We start from the raw sequence: 22,036 nt of genomic DNA, 5'->3' as shown, positions 1-22,036 counted from the left end.
CCAGACTCATCCGACCCCACTCCACCTCCACCTAAGCAACAGCGGCTGGATTTAAACCGAGGGACTGCTAGCCAGGGAAAAGTTGATAAAGCCATTGCACGGTATGTTGTAGAACACATGCAGACTATTTCTACAGTGGAGTCACCCGCTTTCAGGGAGCTAGTAAGCATGATACCATGTCCGGGCGGCACACGGTGTTACCGAATAAGATGTGGTCCGAACAACTGGTGATATTCTTTAATGGTATAGGCAGATGTATCAGGGGCTTGGCCTTTGTCGAATAACCAGGAAATACACATTTCGATCGCTTCTTCTGTCGTTTACATCAATCTGTTGGTATGTTTGGCTCCAAAGGAACACTTTGATGCACATTCAGTACCAGTGTGTGAGGTTGTGGTTGCGATGCCGATATGCGGACGCGTACAGCGAGGAGTACAAAAAGACACATGAGGTGACTCGGGATGTGTGTTCAAAACATTGCGAGCTTGAATAAATCATTTAAACCATTTATTTTTGCCAACTTTTTTATCTTGTGCTTTATAGGTCTGGGCTCGTGTTACTGCACAAGCTGGAACTACCTTTGTCAGCTTCTTCTCAGGTTCAGCAAGCTCGCCCCTAACTGGCTTAGTGAAAGAGGCACATCAGGCCACACTCTGCCGCCAGCCAGATCATTTCCGAGGATGACTGCCACTCCCGGAACTGGCAAAGATGGCCGGACTCCCATGGCAACCTCGCCCTGCCCTAAATCACAGGATAACACCAACCGATGCTGTGGAGCAGACAACAACTGCATCCCCATTCCCAACAATACACAACTTCCAGTGTCAGTTACCGAGGAAAATGGAAGAACACCCTCAGTTATGTACGAATCGATAGCACCTCTGTCTCTCAGTATCTTTACAAGGAATTTGCCAACTGGGAGGGGCGAGGCTTCACCTCTTGCAGGGCTGGTCCGAAGTTAGAAACTGCAGCAACAACTGGTTGCGGGGTAGTATGGAGTTTAACCGCATCTATAGCCTCATCCCTAGCAACCTTGTGGGGAGAAGCTGCAAGGGCAACAGGCCTGGGAAACTGGACATCTTGGAGTCCCTTAGTTTTAGCAAGTACTGGGCATTCCTTTTTCTGGTGTCCTTTTACAAAAGTAGCAAGTACCTAGACCTACTTTACCTCTGGGGTCACCAGACCAGTTATTTCTGCTCCCCCAGTCAAATCTCTCCCCTGAATGAATCTTGTTTGTTAACGTGTATTCATCAGCTAACACCCCGGCGTCTGTTACATTTTTAACCTCATGCTCATTCAGGTACTTAGCAACGTGTTCTGGAAGGATATCTTTGAATTGTTCAAGAAGGAACAGTTCCCTCAAATCATTAAGATTTACTACTTCGGAAGCCGTGACCCACCGATAAAATTTCATCGTCAGCTCCCGAACAAGTTCCACAGAGGTCTGTCCTTCTGACTTCCTTAGCTTCCTGAACTGCTGACGGTAGGCCTCAGGCACCAACTCATAAGCTTTCAGCACTGCAGTCTTTACCCTTAAGTAATCTTCACTGTCAGCCATACTTAATGCAGAGAATGCTTCTTGAGTCCTACCAGTTAACACACACTGTAACAGCAAGGTTTTCTCTGAATCAGACCACTGTCGTCTTTGGCTAAGTCGCTCAAAAAGTCCCAAAAAAAGAATCTACAGTCTTCTCCTTAAGAGAGATAACAGAGCCAGGGTTTGGTCGTAAACGTCAACAGGCAATAAGGTTAAGTATCTTAGGAGTAAGGAAGAATTATTCCCTCACACCATAGACACACATTCAAACAATTTTCCATTTATTAAATGTTACAAGCTGGCTCTTCTTGTAACACAAGGACAACACTTCCACACAGGAGTTTGCCCAAAACAATCATTTATTATACCTAACAGTGTCTACAACCAACAATAAAACATACAGAAGAGCGATGTCCTGCTGCACCGAGCAGGGCAGCTGAGAGAGAGCGAGAGCCTGTTCTGCAGCCCTCTTATATCCTGGAATCAAGTCCACAGGTGGGTCCCATCACTGAGGATTACAAGAAACACACAGGTTACAGCAGCACCACCTGCTGGACAACCACAGGGTTGTCACCCCCCCCCCCCCCCCCCCCCCCCGGGGTGATTTTCGATCGCTTCTTCTGTCGTTTACATACATCTTTTGGTATATTTGGCTCGGTAGGAAGACTTTGATGCACATTCAGTACCAGTGTGTGAGGTTGTGGTTACGATGGAAATATCTGGACGCGAACAGCGGGGACTACAAAAAGAAAAACGAGTTGACTGGGGATGTCTGTTCAAAACATTGCGAGCTCCAATTAAATCATTCAAACCAGCTATTGTTGCCAGACTTATCACTGAATATCGTTCTTAATGTGATACCAAGTCCATCTGAGACCTGTGTGTACACCTTCAGACAGCCTCCAAGTGAACACGGTGTTTACTCACAGTTTGAAAGCAGCGTCTTCAGCTGTGGAGCTGTGATCCGCCCACGATAAACTGTGATACGACTTCTGTGGCTTGTCCACTTGTCAGTCTTATATTTGTATCATGTATCGTTATTAATATGATGTCGAGTTGATTTGAGAGCCGTTTATACTTTCATACCTTCTGTTAGTTAAACATACAGTCTGTCTGAGTTGTACACCCATCACGGTGATGGTACGTGAGTGTTAAAAGTGCATTAAACTCTTTTAATCCGACAGCCACTGATGTGCAGGGAAGTCTGTCCGTTTCGTTAACATTTGAATAGCCAAATGGACGCAAATCCGTCCTACAGTATATGCGAATGAGAGGTTTGGCAATGCACGTGGCCGTGGCTCCTTCCCCTGATAGGTGGAGAGTTGACCAATGAGCGGAGCACCTCTTTGTGACGTAGAAAAGTGTTGAAATCTGGATCAGTTTTTTTCAGATCCGTTGCAGCCCCTTTTTTAGAGATTTGGCTAAGGAGGAAAATAGAGAGGGTTGTGTTTTCTGACACTTGGTGAGTTCCCTGGAACACCAGGGACACATATTCATGTAGAAAAGACGTACAAAGGTGCATTTTGCATGATAGGTCCCCTTTAAATAGATTTTGAAAGTGGAGATAGAGAGAGAGAGAGAAGCAGCGCTGTCTGCTTGGTTGCAATACTGTTGCTCAAGCCTTTATGCAACTTAGGCCTATACATTGTTTATGCTACTTATATGCCTGTGTGTCCATGGTTTTGAGTCTGTGTGTGTTGAGCACAGTCTGCTTTTTGCAGTACAGTAACTAAAGTAGGACTAAGCATAGCAGTAGTTTTTTGTAGACCTGTCTGCGCGCGTGCACACTTGTTGCATTGTTTGGGATGACCTAATTAAAATACCGTCCGCCGTCCTCTTTGAGAAACATACACAACGCAGCCAGACACCGGTCACAAAAGTATCAGATAGGCTTCAATTTTCTTTTGATTGTCTATAATTAACTATAAAAAAATATCGCCGTTTTAAAACTAAGTTTATATATGTACTTATGTTTACGGTTTGCATATGACGTGGTCCGCGAAAATCCTTGATAATAAATAGTGGTCCGTATAAACTAAAAGTTTGAGAACCCCTGGTATAGAGCACCTCTAGTATCGAGATCTTCAAGGACTGGATGGAGGAAATATTCTCAAAAGTGGTTCATAAACCAGTTTTCAGTTTTTTGTGGTGACGTCAATATTGACCTTTTAAATCCAAATGATCACAGCATGACAGAAGAATGTATCAACACAATGTACATCATGAGTTTATATCCAAAGAGTACTAGACCCAGCAGAATCACATCGCACTGTGCTCACAGACAATATATTCACAAATGACAGAAAACAACAACGTAAGTGGACTCTTAATAAATGATATAAGTGACCACTTAGCAGGATTTTCAGTTTATGACAGAAACTACAGTAATAACATGCCGGACAAAGCTATTGAATACAGACGAGTTGGATCAGAGGAAGCAATGAACGCTTTAGAAAATGCCTTACTGGCACAAAGACGGGATGATTTATACAAAGAAAACAATATTGACATATGATCAATTCTTTTATCATTATATAATACATACCGCCCCATTGTCAAATACAGTAGAAATATGAAGTATGCAGAATGTCCATGGATCACAAGGGGTTTACAAAATGCCTGTAAAAAGACAAATCCATTGTATAGAGATTTCATGGGAAATAAAACAAAAGAGACAGAGACTAGATATAAAAAATAAAAATAAAAATTAGCAATTATAATAAGGAGCTGCAAAAGTGAATACTATCGGAAAATACTAGACAAAAAATAAAAACAACATTAAAGGAATATGGAGCATACTGAATAGTATTATAAAAAATGGGTCTAGAAAAAAGAGTTATCCCACATACGTAATTGACAAGGATAAGGAAGAGGAACATACGGATGTTGTTTCCAACAGTTTCAATGATTTCTTTGTAAATATTGGACCTGAATTAGCAGGCAAAATCCCTGATGGAGGAACATCAGAAACAAAGCTGGAAAACTTAATAAAACGTAATCCTTTCTCAATGTTCCTCACAGCAGTGCATGAAAGGGAAGTCGTTGATATTGTAACGAAATGTAAAAACTAAAAATGTACCGATTGTGATGACATTATACTGTATTAAAAAAGGTTATAGATGTTATTTCAAAACCATTCACACACATACCTATCATTCCAAACTGGTGCATTTCCTAACTAAATGAAAATAGCAAAAGTCATATCTTTGTTCAAAGCGGAACAAACATCACTTCACAAACTACAGCCCTGTCTCTCTTCTACCACAATTCTCAAAAATTCTTGAAAAGCTTTTCAATAACAGACAATTTCATAGAAAAACACAAACTTCTCACCGAAAGTCAATACGGATTCAGAGCCAATAGATCAACATCGATGGCTTTAATAGACTCACTTGAAGAAATGACTAGCTCAATTGACCAAAAGAAACATGCCATTGGAATATTCATTGACCTAAAAAAAGCATTTGGCACAATTAATCATTAAATATTAATAAAGAACCTGGAACGTTATGGAATCAGGGGAGTAGTTTTGGAATGGGTAAGGAGTTATTTAACCAACAGGCAACAGTTTGTGAAGCTGGGAGAGTGTTGTTCTTCATATTTGGACATTACATGCGGTGTCCCCCAGGGGTCAGTATTGGGGCCGAAACTATTTATTATGTATGCTGGAGCCAATTTGCTTTGGGTTGCGCACGGGGTTTGTCTGTGTGTGTGTGTGTGTGTGTGAACGCGTCATCGTCTAATCTGCGCACCTGGGAGCATGGGAGGTAATTAAGCTATATATGTGGGCACAGGTGATCAGTTGGGATGAGAAGTTAGAGAGGAAGCCACACGTTTTTCAACCGTGTTGACCGTGTCTGAGCGTGTGCGTGATTGTTATGTGATTTTAGATAGGCCTTCGTAAAAGAACATTTTAACTTTGTATAAAGAAATAAAGCATTACAAATGACGTCATGGTGGACCTCATCCTTCACCACAACATGCGTTGGGAACTCTGACTGCTAACCTCCACGAGTGGCCTTTTTTGATGAGCGATCGCCGCTACAATATTAATGAAATAAGCAATGTATCGACAGTACTCAAGTTTGTTTTGTTTGCTGATGACACTAATATCTTTTGTTCTTGGGACAATGCTACTATTGGAAGAGATCACAGCAGAAATATGCAAACTAAAGTTATGGCTTTACAGTCATAAGTTATCATTAAACTTGAATAAAACAACATTAATCATATTTGGAAATAGCAATACACAAGCATCCATTAAGATAGATGGGATTTTCATTGAGAGAGTTAAAGAACATACATTCCTTGGAATCACAATTGATTAGAAACTGAGCTGGAAACCTCACATAAAACATATTCATTCCAAAGTCTCAAGAAGTATTGCAATATGAAACAAGGCAAAACAGATTCTTGATCAAACTTCCCTCTCTTTACTGCTCATTGGTGTTCCCTTATTTAAGTTACTTGCAGAGGTTTGCTGCACAGGAACACAATCCCTATTTATTCTACAAAAAAGAGCAATAAGACTTATTAAAAATGTCGGCTATAGGGATCATACAAACCCATTATTCTTACAGCTAAAATTATTTAAACTGTCAGATCTTGTTCCAAATTGCACACATCATGTTTAAGGCAAAAAACGTTCAATGACCTGGGAATATTCAGATATTGTTCAATGAAAGACAAGGGAATTATTATTTACAGGGTTCATTTATATTCACTAATGTTAGGGTGCGCACTACAAAGAGAAGTGTTTGTGTTTCTGTTTGTGGGGTGAAGATCTGGAACAATGTGATTGAGGAGCTAAAGGGATGTCCAAACATCAAACTATTCAAAAAGAGGTATAAAGAAACAATTCTCACAAGGTACAGGGAGGACTGCTAAACCATAACTGTTTATATTCTTGTTTTGTATTATATTTGTGAATTTGTGTTTGTATGACGTTGTGTATGTACATATGTATATATATATATATATATATATATATATATATATATATATAAATATATAGAGACCTTTCTCCTAACTTGCCTGTATATATTATATGAATGATTATATAAATTATTCAAGGTTTAAGTATACATTGATATTGTATGCTAACATATATGAAGATGTAAAAAAAAAAAATGAAAAAAAAAAAGCGAGAAGGGGTCGGATTAAATAAGTGTAAACTTCTTCCGACCCCTTTTCGGACGTGTAATTAGCAAAAGCTTTATTGTTTATTGATATCAGACAATGATACTACAGATTATTCAATTATTAATTAAATATTTCGTTTTGTTATTGCATTCATTTGTATAGTACTGTATCATGTCTGTATCACCTTTTGTTTCATTTGTATTTTCTTTGCTTTTACACGCTTGAAAAAAAAAAAAAAACTAAACTAAGCTGTGCCTCCTGTCATCATTAATGGACGTCTCTTTAAAATGACCGCTCAGAGGAGAGGAGTTCTCATTTCTCTAACCGCCTGCTGCTTCCCCTCCTCTCTCCTCGGTTCCCCTCCTCAGTCCTCCGCTCGCATCTCCTGTGGGCAGGACTAAGTATCGAGGATAGGAATCGAGGAGGGGAGTCGAGGAGGGGAGTCGAGGAGGGGAATTAGTGAAATGAGAAAGGGCCCTTGTTTCCGCTTGATTATAATATTATCACCGTTCCAAGCAAACGAGGGCTTTTGTTTTGAAATCACTTCCGTGAGTTTCGCCCCGCCCCTAGCCCCAATGACCATTTAGTAAGGTAAATAGCAAAAAGGCATAAGGCCTCTCAGACGCTCTTCCGTTTACGTGTTTAATAAAGAAAAACAATTGGACGGTAGATACACAGATTATTTCAGTATGGGGGCGCATCATGTGAGCAGAGGAAAGGTGGGGGTGGGGGGGGGGGGGGGGTTCAGCTGCTCTTCATTTCCTCAGCGGAGCGACGAGTCAGTCCACCTCCATACCTCATTCACACCAACGAGCAGTGCCTAGTGCTGCGTACCTGGACTCACATTCAGGTTCAGGTCCGGACTCAAGTCCAGAGGTTCAGGTTCAGGTCCGGACTTATAAGTCCGGACCTGAACCCATGGCTTGTGTCAAGTTGTGTGAGTAACTAAAGTGAACTTATTGTGAGCTAATTATTAATTGAAAATAAACTCATAATCAACTCAAATTCAAACTCGTCAGGTTTATTGTGCTCCCTTCCAACTTGTGTCCACATTTCTCTACAAAGTACAAATGTAAAAATAACACTTTTTGCCACTTAGTCTACAAATGACTTATGACAGCAACTACAGTGAACTATTACAAAGTTCAAACATTTATTTCATTTACCAAACTAAAGTAACCAAACAGTCCCTGAGCCGACTGAGCCTAAATCCCTAAAACTTTGCTGAAAAGTAGAGTGTAGAGTAGACTATACGCATTACACTGTGACACACCTACTATACAGTATACACTGTAGTGACTGTACAGTCAGAGTGCACTGTAGGCTACTGTCTGTAAACCATGTCTTTTCTACAACTCTACATGTGTACATTATACAGTACATACTACATACATAGTGATGTACATAAATACTGTTGGAAATTAAAATCAATGTTGATATGGCGTAATTTGAATTAAATACACTATTTAATTTAAATCAGTTTTATTCTGAAAAAACCGGAAGTTCACACTATTAACTTAATACTTTTATTCTGAAATGTATTCACTTCCGGTTAGCATTAGCATTAGGCGAAATGCTACGTTTTCAAACCGTTAATCCAGGGGTCGGCAACCCAAAATGTTGAAAGAGCCATATTGGACCAAAAAAAAAAAAAAAAATCTGTCTGGAGCCGCAAAAAATTAAAAGCCTTATATAAGCCTTATAATGAAGGCAACACATGCTGTAAGTGGCTATATTAGCCTACTATCAAAATTATAAGTAGGCTACAAATACATAATGAGCATTCATGATTAAATGTTTATTTTCCCTGCAGCGCATCCTGGAGAGAATGACGCACCACGTGACTACTCTGCTGTACGATGGTGCTTTAAGTTGAACTTCCATTATAATATTAATGTATTATGTTTCGTTGCATTGATGAAATTATAGAAATACAATAAAGAAATCAGATTTTTTATGTCATTTTTATTTTAGGATTCGAAAAAACAACAACAAAATGTGCAACGTGCATAATAGGCCTCCTGTAATTTCAGAGGGTTAGGGTTTCCCCATGGAAATAAAATGCAGTCCTTTTCAATCCTCAATAATACAATACAATACAATCCTCTTCTCTTTTCCCCCTTATCTGGGCAACAGACAGAGTGCAATAAAACAGCAGCCTTTTGAAAAGGTAAAGTATATACAATTAAAATAATACAGTTTAAGTTCGATTTCTGTGCATTATCCTCTTCTCTTTAGTTTTCTGCAAATGTGCAAGGGTAAAATGCAGCAGCACCCTCTTCTCATTTGACACGCACAATACAATGCAGCCATCCTCGGACCTGAGCAACAAAACACAATAATATCCCTGTGTCATTCCAAATATATACTGACAAAAATCAGAAATCACTTTATAAAAACAGCCACTTTGTTACTAAATATGTGCCTATGACAGGATTGTGTTCTTACCCGTTTAATGTGACTTCTGTTTTCGGACATCACTGGACAGCTTCTCAACATCGGGCATGTAAGATGTAACTTTAATCTTCACGCAGGACTGCAAGCTCTCATTTGTGAGGCGGGTGCGGTATTTGGATTTTATGTAGTTCATGTTTGAGAATATCTGCTCGCACAGGTATGTTGATCCAAAGATGGATAATACTCCAAATGCATATTTCTTCATGTTCCTATAACTGTCTGGAAGAGCATTCCATGTTTCAAACACAAGTTTCTCGGGTGTTGGGAGGCTTTCAATTTCGCTCCATTTGTGGCTTTGGGCAAGCTGGGCTTTCTGGCGAGTGACGTCTTCAAGCTCGGCTGTCAGACTTTTGAATTTGGACATCCATAAATCTTTGTCAGCTATATCAGCCATTTCCATTTCAAGGTCAGCTTGATTTACTCCTGGGAATGTGTGCAACAAGGACGGGTCAATCTCCAGGGGTGTGACAGGGAAAGATAGTGTCATTTTTTCCTTTCGGAACTCGCTAAATCTGCTCCCAAATGCAGTTTGCATATCAACGATCGCACCTTGTAAATAATCACCGTTGAGTGTGTGATCGTGATGGGCTTCTTTGAACTCTCTCAGGGAGGGGAAGTGAGAGAGCGTGCCTCGCTGTAGGCCTACATCTCTGGCGAATACAGTGAGCTTGCGCTCGAATGACAAAACAGCTTCCAGCATTTGCAGTGCAGTGTTTCCCCGGCCCTGGAGACTTTTATTCAGCATGTTTAGGTGACTTGTCATATCCACCATAAAGTGCAGTTTTTCCAGCCACTCGGTATCTTCCAGTTGCGGGTAGTTCAGGTTTTTGCTTTTCAGGAATGTTTTCACATGTTCTAAACAAGCAACAAAGCGACGCAAAAACTCACCCCTGGACAGCCACCGGACTTTGTTGTGTAGCAGGAGATCGGAATATTCGCTGTCAACTTCATCTAGAAATGCACGGAACTGACGGTGGTTTAATGCTTTTGCAATTATCTTGTTCACCATCTCGATGACAAGGTTCATCACCTCCATACACTCCGGTGGGAATGTTTGTGCACACAGTGCTTCTTGGTGCAAGATGCAGTGAAATGCAAGCAGATTTCGATCCAACGCTTTCTTTAGTAAAGTCACAAACCCCTTTTGTGATCCTCTCATACTGGGTGCCCCATCTGTAGCCACTGAAATCAGGTGGTTGGTGTCAGGGGCGGAGCTTCCTACAGGCAATATAGGCGGTTGCCTAGAGCGCCACCCAGAGGGGGGCGCCAAAAATTGCAACATTTTTTTTTTTTTTTTTTTGCTTGGCGCAGTTTTGGCGCCCCCCCTCTATATCTGCAACCATTATTCTTAAATAAAAAAAAAATTCTAACATAAGGGAAAATGAGCCAAAAATCTAAAACGGTCGGTCGGAGAGCCTCGGCTTTAGGTGTTCACAGTCAGAACATGCTAGAGCGCTGTGCATTGATGGGTATCGGTCAAGTGTTTATCAAATTGAGCGTTGAGGAAAGAAAGACTAACGTTAGAGAACTATGAAGAGGCAAAAGCCATCTGGGGCGCAGTATAAAAACAGAAGAAAAGAAGAAGAAGAGAAACGTGCCAAGGTGAAAGGTATGCAATTTTGATTGTATTGTCAACATTAGCGAATGGATCATGTAATCTTGCTAGTTAGCCAAGCCAACGTTAGCTAGCCAGCGTTTGTTATTGCCATTCAGTCGAAACTGTCATAAGGCTATTTTCTTTGTGTCATGAAATAGAAATATTAGTAATAAAAACAATGTTAGTTTTGGTGTAGCGAGCTAGCCAGTGTGGTGGAATGTTAGTTAGTTGGTAACGTTAGCTAACGTTAAGTTTACCTCAGAAAGCACATTGACTATCCGAGTCAAACATTTGCCAAATTCAACCCTGTCATAATGTGCGCTAACGTTAGCTAACTAGCTCAGTGGTTCTCAACTCCAGTCCTGTTGAATGTTTTCGTTCCAACCCAGAACTAACACACCTGATTCAACTGTTCTAATAAGATAGGCATAGCTCTTGATTAGTTGAATCAGACCTGTCAGGCTGTCCTAATGCTTACTAACTAAATAATAGCTACATTTAACAAATGGAAATGATTCAATGTTGATAATACACATTTTGTTATATCATTTTAGATTCACTTTTAAAATATCTGGGACCATCTGCTGCATCAGTTGACAAGGAACCGCCATGCACCTCAGCTGTGCCGGCTTCCTCAGGTGAGTGCAATGTGTCAATAGATGTTCCTGATGATAAATAATTGAATGTGAAATCCAGTCAATATATTTGCTCTTGTGTGTTCTTTCTATATTTATAGACCTAGAACCACATGAAGGAACGTCAGAACAGCAAGCTGCTCATCCTGATGAGATGACCACTGATTCCACCCTGCCACTGACCACTGTGTCTGTTTGTTCTGGTGAGTACAATATGTCAATAGATGTTCCTGATGTGATGATAAATAATTGAATGTAAAAATGACTGTCGTGCCATTTCTAATCCAGCCAATATATTTGCTCTTGTGTGTTCTCTATATATGTATAGGCCCAGAACCACTGCAAGGAACGTCAGAACAGCCTGCTGCATCTCATCCTGATTGCACCACAGATTCCACCCATACACTCTTCTCAGGTGTGTGCCTTATGAATGTAAAGATGTTTAGCTATAAACCTAATTGTCCTCATGCTTTCAAATAATTGCTTTCTGTTTTTATTTACATTTTACACACTGTCCCAACCTTTTTGGAATTGGGGTTGTGTGTGTGTGTGTGTGTGTGTGTGTGTGTGTGTGTGTGTGTGTGTGTGTGTGTGTGTGTGTGTGTGTGTGTGTGTGTGTGTGTGTGTGTGTGTGTGTGTGTGTGTGTGTGTGTGTGTGTGTGTGTGTGTGTGTGTGTGTGTGTGTGTGTGTGTGTGTGTGTGTGTGTGTGTGTGTGTGTGTGTGAAGATATTGTGAATATGAGGTGAGAAAATGTGCTTCACATGCCCTCCAGATGCAGCAAAGACAGACGATCCACTACCAACCGATCCTGCTGACTGCCCTTCACATCTCACAGACACAATGAGGACAGAGTTTGTTCGGAGAGGACCATATCAGATAACACCTGATTTCATTTTCCCAAGGAGAGATGATGGGAGAAGTTGCCACCACCAGTACTTCAGCAGGACCTTAGTAAATGGAGAAAGGATCAAAAGAAGTTGGGTGACATATTCAAAAAAGAAGAACAGTCTTTTTTGTTTTTGTTGTCAACTTTTATCTCCAAAACAAATTAATTTAACAAATGCAGGACTGTCGGATTGGAAAAATGCAAGTGCTGCTTTGACCAGCCATGAAAATAGTCCGGAACACCTGAACAATTTGGCGTCATGGAAAGAATTGGCAGTTCGATTAAAACAAGGTACAACAATAGACAAACAAGAGCAGGCCCTCCTTGAGGCAGAGAAGAGTCGGTGGAGAGCAGTGCTGACATGACTGGTTGCTATTGTACAGTCTCTGGCAGGGCGAAATATGGCATTGAGAGGAAAGACAGAAATACTCTCCTTCAAATGGAAACTTTTTGAAAGAGGTTGAGCTTTTGGCGCAGTTTGACCCAGTGATGAAAGACCACATCCACAAGATTAAAAGTCAAACATCCCACCACAGCTACTTGGGCAAAACCATTCAGAATGAGTTGATTGAATGCATCAGTGGAAAGATTATATCAACAATAGTGCAAGAAATAAAGAAATGCAAGTACTTTTCCCTCATTTTAGATTGCACCCCGGATGTTAGCCACACTGAACAGCTGTCAGTAGTCATCAGAATTGTGACACTGGAAGAAGACCCCCAGATTAAAGAGCACTTCATGGGATTCCTAGTAGCAGAGGAGTCCACTGGTGAAAGTTTGTCCGCCCTGATTTTGAAGAGGCTGGAGGAGTTGCAGATTGCCTTTGATGACTGCAGAGGACAGTCATATGACAACGGCGCAAATATGAGAGGGAAGAACAAGGGAGTACAGGCCAGGCTACTGCAGTTGAACCCAAGAGCTTTGTTTGTGCCTTGTGGGGCACATACACTCAATTTGGTCATTGCTGATGCTGCCAAAAGCTCCAAAGATGCCATATCATTTTTTGGCATTGTGCAGAAGCTATACTGCCTGTTTTCTGCCTCTACACAGAGATGGGCCATCCTCAAGAAACACGTCAACCTTTCACTCAAAATGTGGTCAGAAACCAGATGGGAGAGCAGAGTGAAAGCTGTGGAGCCTCTGCGATATGAAGCCGCAGCTGTGAGAGAGGCACTGCTTGAGGTGAGAAACCAGGCCAAAGACCCAATCATCAGGATTGAAGCCCAGTCTCTGGCAGAAGAAGTGGGGTCATTCCGCTTTTCACTGTGCACAGTGGTCTGGTATGACATGTTAAGTCAAATTCAGCAGGTGAGCAAAGTCCTGCAGTCCCAAACAATGCAAGTGGATGTAGCAGTAAGTCTACTGAAAAAGACTGAAAAAGCTCTCAAATCCTACAGAGCCACAGGCTTTGTGGCTGCACAAACATCAGCCAAGGACATGTGTGAAGACATGAATGTGGATGCAGTCCTTGTGCAAAAGCGGCTGAAGTCAACAAAGAGGCACTTCTCATATGAGTCTCCTGATGAGCCATTGAGGAATGCTTTGCAAAATCTGGAGGTAACGTTCTTTAACGTGGTGGTAGATGCTGCAGTGTCAGCACAAAAGGAGAGGTTTACCACTCTTGAACATGTGCAAGACAAGTTTGGCATTCTGTACAACTTCCCAGACCTGCCACACCAAGAGCTGATGAAGCAAGCAGAGGCACTTGCACACACCTTAAGCCATGGAGGGCAATCTGATTTGGATGGGAAGGAGCTGGCTCAGGAGTTGGAAAATGTACCTGACTTGCCATCAAAGAGCATGACAACTCTTGAGTTGTTGAAATTCATACATACAAAGCAGCTCACCGAAATATATCCCAAGTTGTGTATTGCTCTGCGGATCAGTGCAACGCTACCAGTAACAGTAGCTTCAGCCAAGAGGAGTTTTTCCAAATTAAAACTCTTGAAAACATACCTGAGGTCCACCATGGCTCAAGAACGCCTCAGTGGTCTGGCTGTAATCAGTATTAACCATGAGGTTGGTGGTCAGATTTCATATGATGATGTGATTGATGACTTTGCAGCGAGGAAGGCCAGAAGGATTGCACTGTAAATGGAAACCAGTAGGAGCTAATATGTAGGCCAACCTTGTGTGATGATAGGGAGTGGAATGTAAATAGTTCTTGAGACAAAGTGAATTTGTAATTTTTATGTATTTGTTTGTTTATTTAGCATATTATATTTTGATTATTTGACATGTGTAACATATTTTACAATACATAATTTTCTTTTAAAGCAAATGTGCACGTTATTTTATTGTTTGTTATTGTTATTATTATTATTGTTTGTTAGCTAAGTTGTTTGTTTTAATTCTTTAGTGTGCACTTTACATTTCTTCTTAATTTTCTTTGAAAGCAAATTTGCACATTCTTTTATTGTTTGTTATTGATATTATTATTGTTTGTTAGCTAAGTTGTTTATTTGTTTTAATTCTTTAGTGTGCACTTTACATTTATTCTTAGCTCTTGTTCTTGCTTGTAATAAATACAGCTGCAGTACTTTACTGTATAACTGTTAAGATGTTTTGATATTTTTTTTGGGGGGGGCGCAGTGGTGAAGCTCGCCTAGGGCACCAAATGTGCTAGGTCCGCCCCTGGTTGGTGTTTATTCCATTGTCATTTAAACACTTCAGCACAGCCTCACATATGTCCTCCCCGCGTGTTTGGCCTTTCAGTGGTATTAATTCGATCATTTCTTCTTGCGGCCCATCAGAGTTCACATACCTGCATAACAGCGCTGCCTGTTCAATATCGATCACATCACACGACTCATCACAGGCAATTGAGTATGCTGGAGCTGAATTACAGTCCTTGATTTGCTGATTGGTGATGTTGTCTGCCATTTTAATGGCCCTTTCCTTCACTGTCTTTGCGGAGAGAGGCATGTCTTTAATTTTCTGTATTATCTCGGGTTTGTTTTTGAAGTCTGAAAATAGGTGCTCTGATATTTTAATGAATGAATCCTTCATGTAGTCACCATCTGTGAACGGTTTTCCACGCTTTATTATCTCCCGGGTTGCAACAAAACTAGCAGCAGTAGTGGAGTTTGGAGATGCAATCCACTTCTTAAATCTATCTTTGCGCTCCTCTAATTTCTCCAGAAGTAATGCAATCGCACTTTTTCTCTCTCACTCCCAACTGGGTACTCGGCTGCAAATGTAGCATGCCTTCCATGGAAATGTCTTTCCACGTTACTCTTTTTGTTATTTGACAATTTCTCATTACAAAGCAAACATACAGGCAATCCTTCCGCATTGGCAATGAAAGCAAATGATTCGGTCCAAGAACTGTTGAATCCTCTGTTCTCCTCAGCTATCTTTCTCTTGTTCCCTTTGGGATCCATGGCCCATGACACACCCGCCGGTTTGTTAGCAACAGTTAGCACCTCGGAGTTACGCGGTTAAATTACGCGGTTAAAACAATCCAGTCTAGCCCTGACCCTGGCACTACGCCGAGCTGAAACGTGTGTCGCAGGCTATGACGTAAATCTTCGTTGACAGAAATGTTAAATTAAATTAAATTAAATATTTATTATACACATTTTTACAGCATTGGATAATAAATTATATTAAAACAAAAAATATATTCACACCATCTTTTTCCATTTTCATATTTTTGAAAAAGCTCCAGGGAGCCACTAGGGCGGCGCTAAAGAGCCGCATGCGGCTCTAGAGCCGCGGGTTGCCGACCCCTGCGTTAATCAAAGGTGAAATGACATGTGATGTTGTACACTGAGCACACTGGGATTAGCACTCATTTATTGACGCTGAATAACGTTTATCAGGGAATGTTTAAATAACCACAGACACCAGAATGATGTAATTTAGCTACAGAAAAAGGCAGGAATTGCATTGGACCCGCCCCCCGACGACGCCGGCCAATAGGAGAAGACCTCAGATGACAACAGGAAGAGCAAGCCAAGAATTGATCTCTTCTACCTGCTGATCTGGGCTGATGGGAGATGAGGAGAGCGCCTCCTTTTTGCAACTTCATTTGTACACCACCGCATCTTTTACTGAATTAAATGATGTTAACTTTTATAAGCTTCCCTTGACTCTTTTCAGTCTCTCCTGCCTTCAGGGAGGTTTTAGCTGGTTTAGAACAAAAAGGAGAATATACGTAAGTGCTAGTGTTTTTGCGAGTCCAAGTACCAGTTCCCAACGTTACGGTTTTAACCGGACTTGAACCGAAACGTTTTACAAGTACCAGTTCGGCGTACCGGTACGCAGCACTAGCAGTGCCCGTGTGGAAAGTTTAACGGGGTTTTATATGGAGTCATATTTTACTCCAGAGTTCTTAACACGAATCTCTTCAAACTCCCATGACGCATTTAGCGGAGCTACATTAATGCGAAAGTGGGTTTGATAAACGACACATGTGACCTCCCTTCTCTCCCGGGAAAGGAAACGTGTACAGACCAGACTCACTCGCTCCGCCTTGGCGACTCGAACATCTGCCCAACATGTCTTCATGTTCCTGTGAATTATTGGCTCTGTGGCTGCTGGAGGTGAGTGAGAGTGTGAGTGAGAGTGTGTGTGTGTGTATGTGTGTGTGTGTGTGTGTGTGTGTGTGTCAGATCTTGTACTTTAGTAATATACTATAATGACTTTGTATACTGCAGGGTAGCTTGTGGATTTACTCCAGGTGGAACTAAAGTCTGATTTAACACTTGGTTATATTTCACATCATTCATCCACATATGCGAAGTAACTAAAGGGATAGAAGTACACAGTAGCATACAATGGAAATACCTCTAAATTGTACTTAAGTACAACATTTGAATAAATGTACTTAGTTACTTTACACCTCTGTGCATTGAATGTTATGTAATGTCCAGAGGTAAATACATATTTGTTATCAAAATTGTTGTAATATATATGACTGCTGCTGTTTTGTATACTGTTGGGACTAAATATAATAACAAGTAATTCATCTTAGAGCTTATTGAAATGTACATAGTTTCAGTATTCTTGCATTATAATTATGTTTATGAGTTAGTTACGGCCCGTCCACACAGCGGCAGCTTCAAACGCTTCTGCCCATTCACTTTGAATGTGGTGACGTCACTTTTCGCCGAACTGCATTTTGGGAAGCAGAGCGGAGCTTTCCTGACGTGGCTTCAAAAGTTGAGCAATGTTCAACTTTTGAAGCTTCTGAAGCTTTCGGTGGAAGTGTCAGCCAATCAAATCAGATGCCAGTACAAGCTCTCGCCAAACAAACCGCTGCTTGTGTGTCAGGGGTGGGAGATTCATGTGATTGGTTGTTGGTCGAGCTTCAGACACGCCCGCCGGTGTTCCGGATTAACTGGTTCCCTCGTTAACTGGTTTCCCGATCAACTGGGGTGATTTTCGATCGCTTCTTCTGTCGTTTACATACATCTTTTGGTATATTTGGCTCGGTAGGAAGACTTTGATGCACATTCAGTACCAGTGTGTGAGGTTGTGGTTACGATGGAAATATCTGGACGCGAACAGCGGGGACTACAAAAAGAAAAACGAGTTGACTGGGGATGTCTGTTCAAAACATTGCGAGCTCCAATTAAATCATTCAAACCAGCTATTGTTGCCAGACTTATCACTGAATATCGTTCTTAATGTGATACCAAGTCCATCTGAGACCTGTGTGTACACCTTCAGACAGCCTCCAAGTGAACACGTTGTTTACTCATAGTTTGAAAGCAGCGTGGAGAAGTCTTCAGCTGTGAACAGGGGGTGAAAAGTTAGGACGATTCTAAGGGCCTGTGACTGACGGGGGCCCCAAAATGTTTAGAAAATTAAGAAAAAAATGTTAAGTAACCTTTCATCAATCCTCAATAATTAACATTAATAGAACGTTATATTGATAAAGTACTCACTAAACTTACGATTAAGTTAACTTATTTTCTTCCAAAAGTTAATTATCCAAAGCCTCTGTACACCCCCTTCTATTTACATGTAATGGTTTGGTCCTGCCTCCAAACGCTGTGCGGCACCTGCACTTGCAGAGAGTGAAAACATGTGAGGAGGAATGCTAGCCTAGTACTTAGCCTACACTTGTGTTGTAACATGTCTCAACGACTCAAAAAGTCAGGCTCTAAGAAAAGAAGAGAAAGGAGAGAAAGACAAGAGAGAGGGACTAAAGGGCGACATTATGTCACCCAGTTTTTAACAAGAAAAGGTATGGTCCATGAGTGGTGGAAATTATTCTGTTAGCTAATGTTTTTTTTTTACTAAGCTGACATTAAGTAAACTACTGTTAATATCTGTACAGAAAATTCAGAGGTTTTTCATTTCACTGCTTTTTTAGCTGACATTTAAAGGTAGGGTAGGTAATTCACTTCAGAAACACTTTTTGTTATATTCCATGGAATGCTCTTAACATCCCGATGGCAATGAATATATTAAATGCTTTGACAATAAATACATACAAACATTTCATCTGTGGAAGCCGTGGCGCTGTAAAAAGCACGACCAATCATCTGAGCCTGCCCGGCTAAAGTAACTGGATGGCCTACCTGCCTGTCAGCCTTCCAACTGTGCACAAACCAGGCGCGCCGGATTCATTTTAGAATTGGGGGGGCCAAAAAAAGTGCGTGTGTATGGCCCAATCCCAAACTACGCCCTAGACACTCCCCCTCCGTGACGGAGTGAACTCCGTGGAGTGACACATGAGGCTCCCTCCTGTCAGATGGAGGGAGTAAATACAGCGGCAAGCTTTGGGACAAACTCCCCTCTCTCCGGCAGAAACAGGAAATGCCGTAACGGCTACAACGGTTTCAAATCAGCATCTCTTTGACAAAAAATGTAAATGAATAACTCAAATAAAACTCCAAACATCTTTAATTGTGTTACTTTTTTGTAAAGCTCTTAGTTTTAAACCTGATGTTTATAAGCTTCTTAGTGTTTGCAACAGTCTGTAAATATACACAATTTTATAATAAAATGCACACATTCACCTTTTTCTAGACTAAACACAGGTATGATCCTAAGTAAAAAAAAAAATGAGGTTATCATGAGGTTGTTAACATCGCAATTTATCACTATCGTTTAGTGGTTTTGCAAAGAATTAACCACTCGGTTTTTGTACCATTCTGCGTTGAAGTACCTTCTCTTTGCCCAAATAATCTACTAGCGGTCTCCTTTTTTCTGATAGTTAGCTGTACAGCTTTAACCGCCTCAATGTCCCGACAGCAAACCTCCATGCAGTTGGAACCAGCCTGTTTCGGTTCAACAACGGCGGCGGTGGGGTCGGCGGCGGTTTTGACAGTTTCTGCGGCCGCAGACTAGAGCTGCTGCTTTTGGGTTCATCTGGCTTCGCTGTTTGAAGAAGGTCCAGCCTCCGGAGATGTGGTAGTCAGGGATGTGACCTTCCAGTTGTTAAATTTAAGTTTAGATTGACCGTATTTAGTTTTCTTCTGCGCTGGTTCTTCTGACATGTTTGCAAGTGTATATATTCTTTATATCTCTAGGTTAACGGCTGACACACACAGCAGAACAACGTAACAAATAAAGTAAACAACGTAACAAATAAACAAATCTAAGCTTTTTTATTGGTTGTAATTTACATGGATACATTTGAATGGTGTGACAATGTCCTATTTGATTGGGTTAAAATGTACATATTCTTCCTGTTATGTCTGCCTGCTTTATTTTACCTAATGCAAAGTGACCTGCTCCATCGAAATCGTTCGCATTGACCCGAAGACACATTTTGATTCCTAGCTTTCTAATGAGATCAGGATTGTTTTTGTACTCCAAATATTAAGCAAAATATGTCACATTATATAATGACTGTTACAGAGTCATCGTTTTGAGAAAAAGGCCTTTAAAGTGTTTCTCTTCTCTGGAATCCATCGATCTGATTGATTATTAGCAGAGCAAATGATCAAAAATACTACGGAGGGAAGATATTTTCGTTTGGATTACTGCACTCACGGGAAACACCGGCTGTTGTTATGCTTGTTGTGACGTTAAATTACTCAGTTCTCCGCTTGTAATTATGCCATTACAAACTTCAAACCTTTATTTATCATCTGCATTTGCCGAAACAAGTTTAATATTCTGAAAGCCAAGACTTTGTTTATTTGAAATCAGATGAAAACGAACTGTAACGGACCCTGCCGTGTTATCTATGATTACTATCCCTTACATTCATAATTTCAGCGGGAGGGAGGGGGAGCGGCACTGCGGAAAAGCAGAGTGGCCAGTGAGAGGCGAGCTGTGGTCTTCCCTTTACAAGCTTAAAAAATGCGTGTAGCTAATGAGATTGAATATATATATAACAATACAAAATAACAAAATATACACAGCTACATCAGATCGCGTTTTAGATGCGACTTTAGAGTAGAGGGGAATTATTGAAACGGGATTTGTACAGTGTTCCGCGCCGCGTGTATATACGTGTGTGTTTGTGTATTTTTGCGTTTGTGTGTATTGTGTTTGTTTCCCGGGGAAAAGACTCACGAGAAACACCGGCTGTTGTTATGCCTGCAGTGACGTTAAATTACTCCGTTCTCCGCTTGTAATTATTCCGTTACAAGCTTCAAAGTTGTAGGCCTATTTATCATCTGAATTTGCCGAAACAAGTTTAATGTACTGAAAGCGAAAACTTTGCTTATTTGAAATCAGATAAAAACAAACTGTAACGGACCCTGCCGTGTTATCTATGATTACTATACACCTTACATTCATAATTTCAGCGGGAGGGAGGGGGAGCGGCGCTGAGAAACAGCAGAGTGGCGAGTGAGAGCTGTCATCTTCCCTTTACAAGCTTCAAACATGCCTGAAGCTAGTGAGACTGAATATAACAATCAAAAATAACAAAATGTACACAGCTAGATCAGATCGCGTTTTAGATGCGACTTTAGAGTAGAGGGGAATTATTGAAACGGGATTTGTACAGTTTTCCGCGGCATCTGCTGCTGCGAAAATGTGGGGCAGGGCTGAAAAGTGGGGGGGCCAATGGCCCCCTGGCCCCCCTGCTTCCGGCGCCCTTGGCACAAACTTATCTCGTGCCCTCATTGGTCATGTGCGTGTTTTTGTGTCTTGGAGGAGGGGCTCTGTAAGGAAGTCTGAAGGAAGGGGCAGATTTTTTCGGTTGTGTACTTTCAAATTCTAGCGCACTCGAGCTGTTTTTTCTATTCATACCTACTCTACCTTTAATAAATGCAGGCACATTTTTAGCGCCTATTCATACTAAATCAGTTGTCCCTCCCCCTGGTGCCAGGACCAACAGATCCATCTCTAAGCTCAGCAGCCCTGTCCCCCCATAATGCTGAACCTGAACCAGCTTTTCTCCCAACTGAAGGAGGTGAGCAGCATTGTGTTGAATGACATGAAACTTAACATATTTGAAGGGAGACTATATATATATATATATATATATATATATATATATATATATATATATATATCAAAACAAAAAGCTAACATCTAATTTTAATTATACATTTCAAACACAGTATTTTCCCACATAGCCAATGATCTATATAAAACAAAAAACTGCTTTTAGTCTATTTGGATGATGTACAGTTTGAAGCGTTGAGTGAGTCTTTATTAGGTAAATACAATGTTAATCACCGACATTTTGGTTATGATATTAATACTAATGTTATTATGTTAAAGCAGGGGTGGGGAACCTCCGGCCCCCGGGCCGTATACTGACCGCTAGACCATTTGGTACGGCCCTCGAGGTAATTTATAAACAAGGTGGCCTGTGTCTGGTGGTGGGGCCCAATGTGATATATTTTCATGGGGCCCAAAA

The 22,036-nt window shown here is 41.0% G+C and overlaps 2 protein-coding genes across 4 annotated transcripts in view; both read left to right on the top strand.

Moving 5' to 3' along the window:
- LOC307031587 (uncharacterized protein) overlaps nucleotides 1–22,036 on the top strand; it is a 98,875-nt gene that overhangs the window by 20,279 nt on the left and 56,560 nt on the right. The window lies entirely within an intron of this gene.
- LOC307031581 (zinc finger MYM-type protein 1-like) lies at nucleotides 10,461–14,650 on the top strand. Of its 3 annotated transcripts, none has more exons than XM_079668794.1 (4): nucleotides 10,461–11,371; nucleotides 11,470–11,571; nucleotides 11,697–11,783; nucleotides 12,142–14,650. In XM_079668794.1, exon 4 carries the CDS (start codon nucleotides 12,745–12,747, stop codon nucleotides 14,347–14,349), a length of 1,605 nt encoding a protein of 534 aa, XP_079524920.1. In that variant the 5' UTR covers nucleotides 10,461–11,371; nucleotides 11,470–11,571; nucleotides 11,697–11,783; nucleotides 12,142–12,744; the 3' UTR covers nucleotides 14,350–14,650. The 3 variants fall into 3 exon arrangements, with proteins under 3 accessions (XP_079524920.1, XP_079524921.1, XP_079524922.1); XM_079668795.1 differs by having other exon boundaries at nucleotides 12,096–14,650; XM_079668796.1 differs by having other exon boundaries at nucleotides 11,470–11,783.

Source organism: Notothenia rossii (assembly GCF_949606895.1).
Source record: "Notothenia rossii genome assembly, chromosome: 3".
Taxonomy (NCBI): Eukaryota; Metazoa; Chordata; class Actinopteri; order Perciformes; family Nototheniidae; genus Notothenia; species Notothenia rossii.
This window is presented reverse-complemented; position numbering and strand designations above follow the sequence as displayed.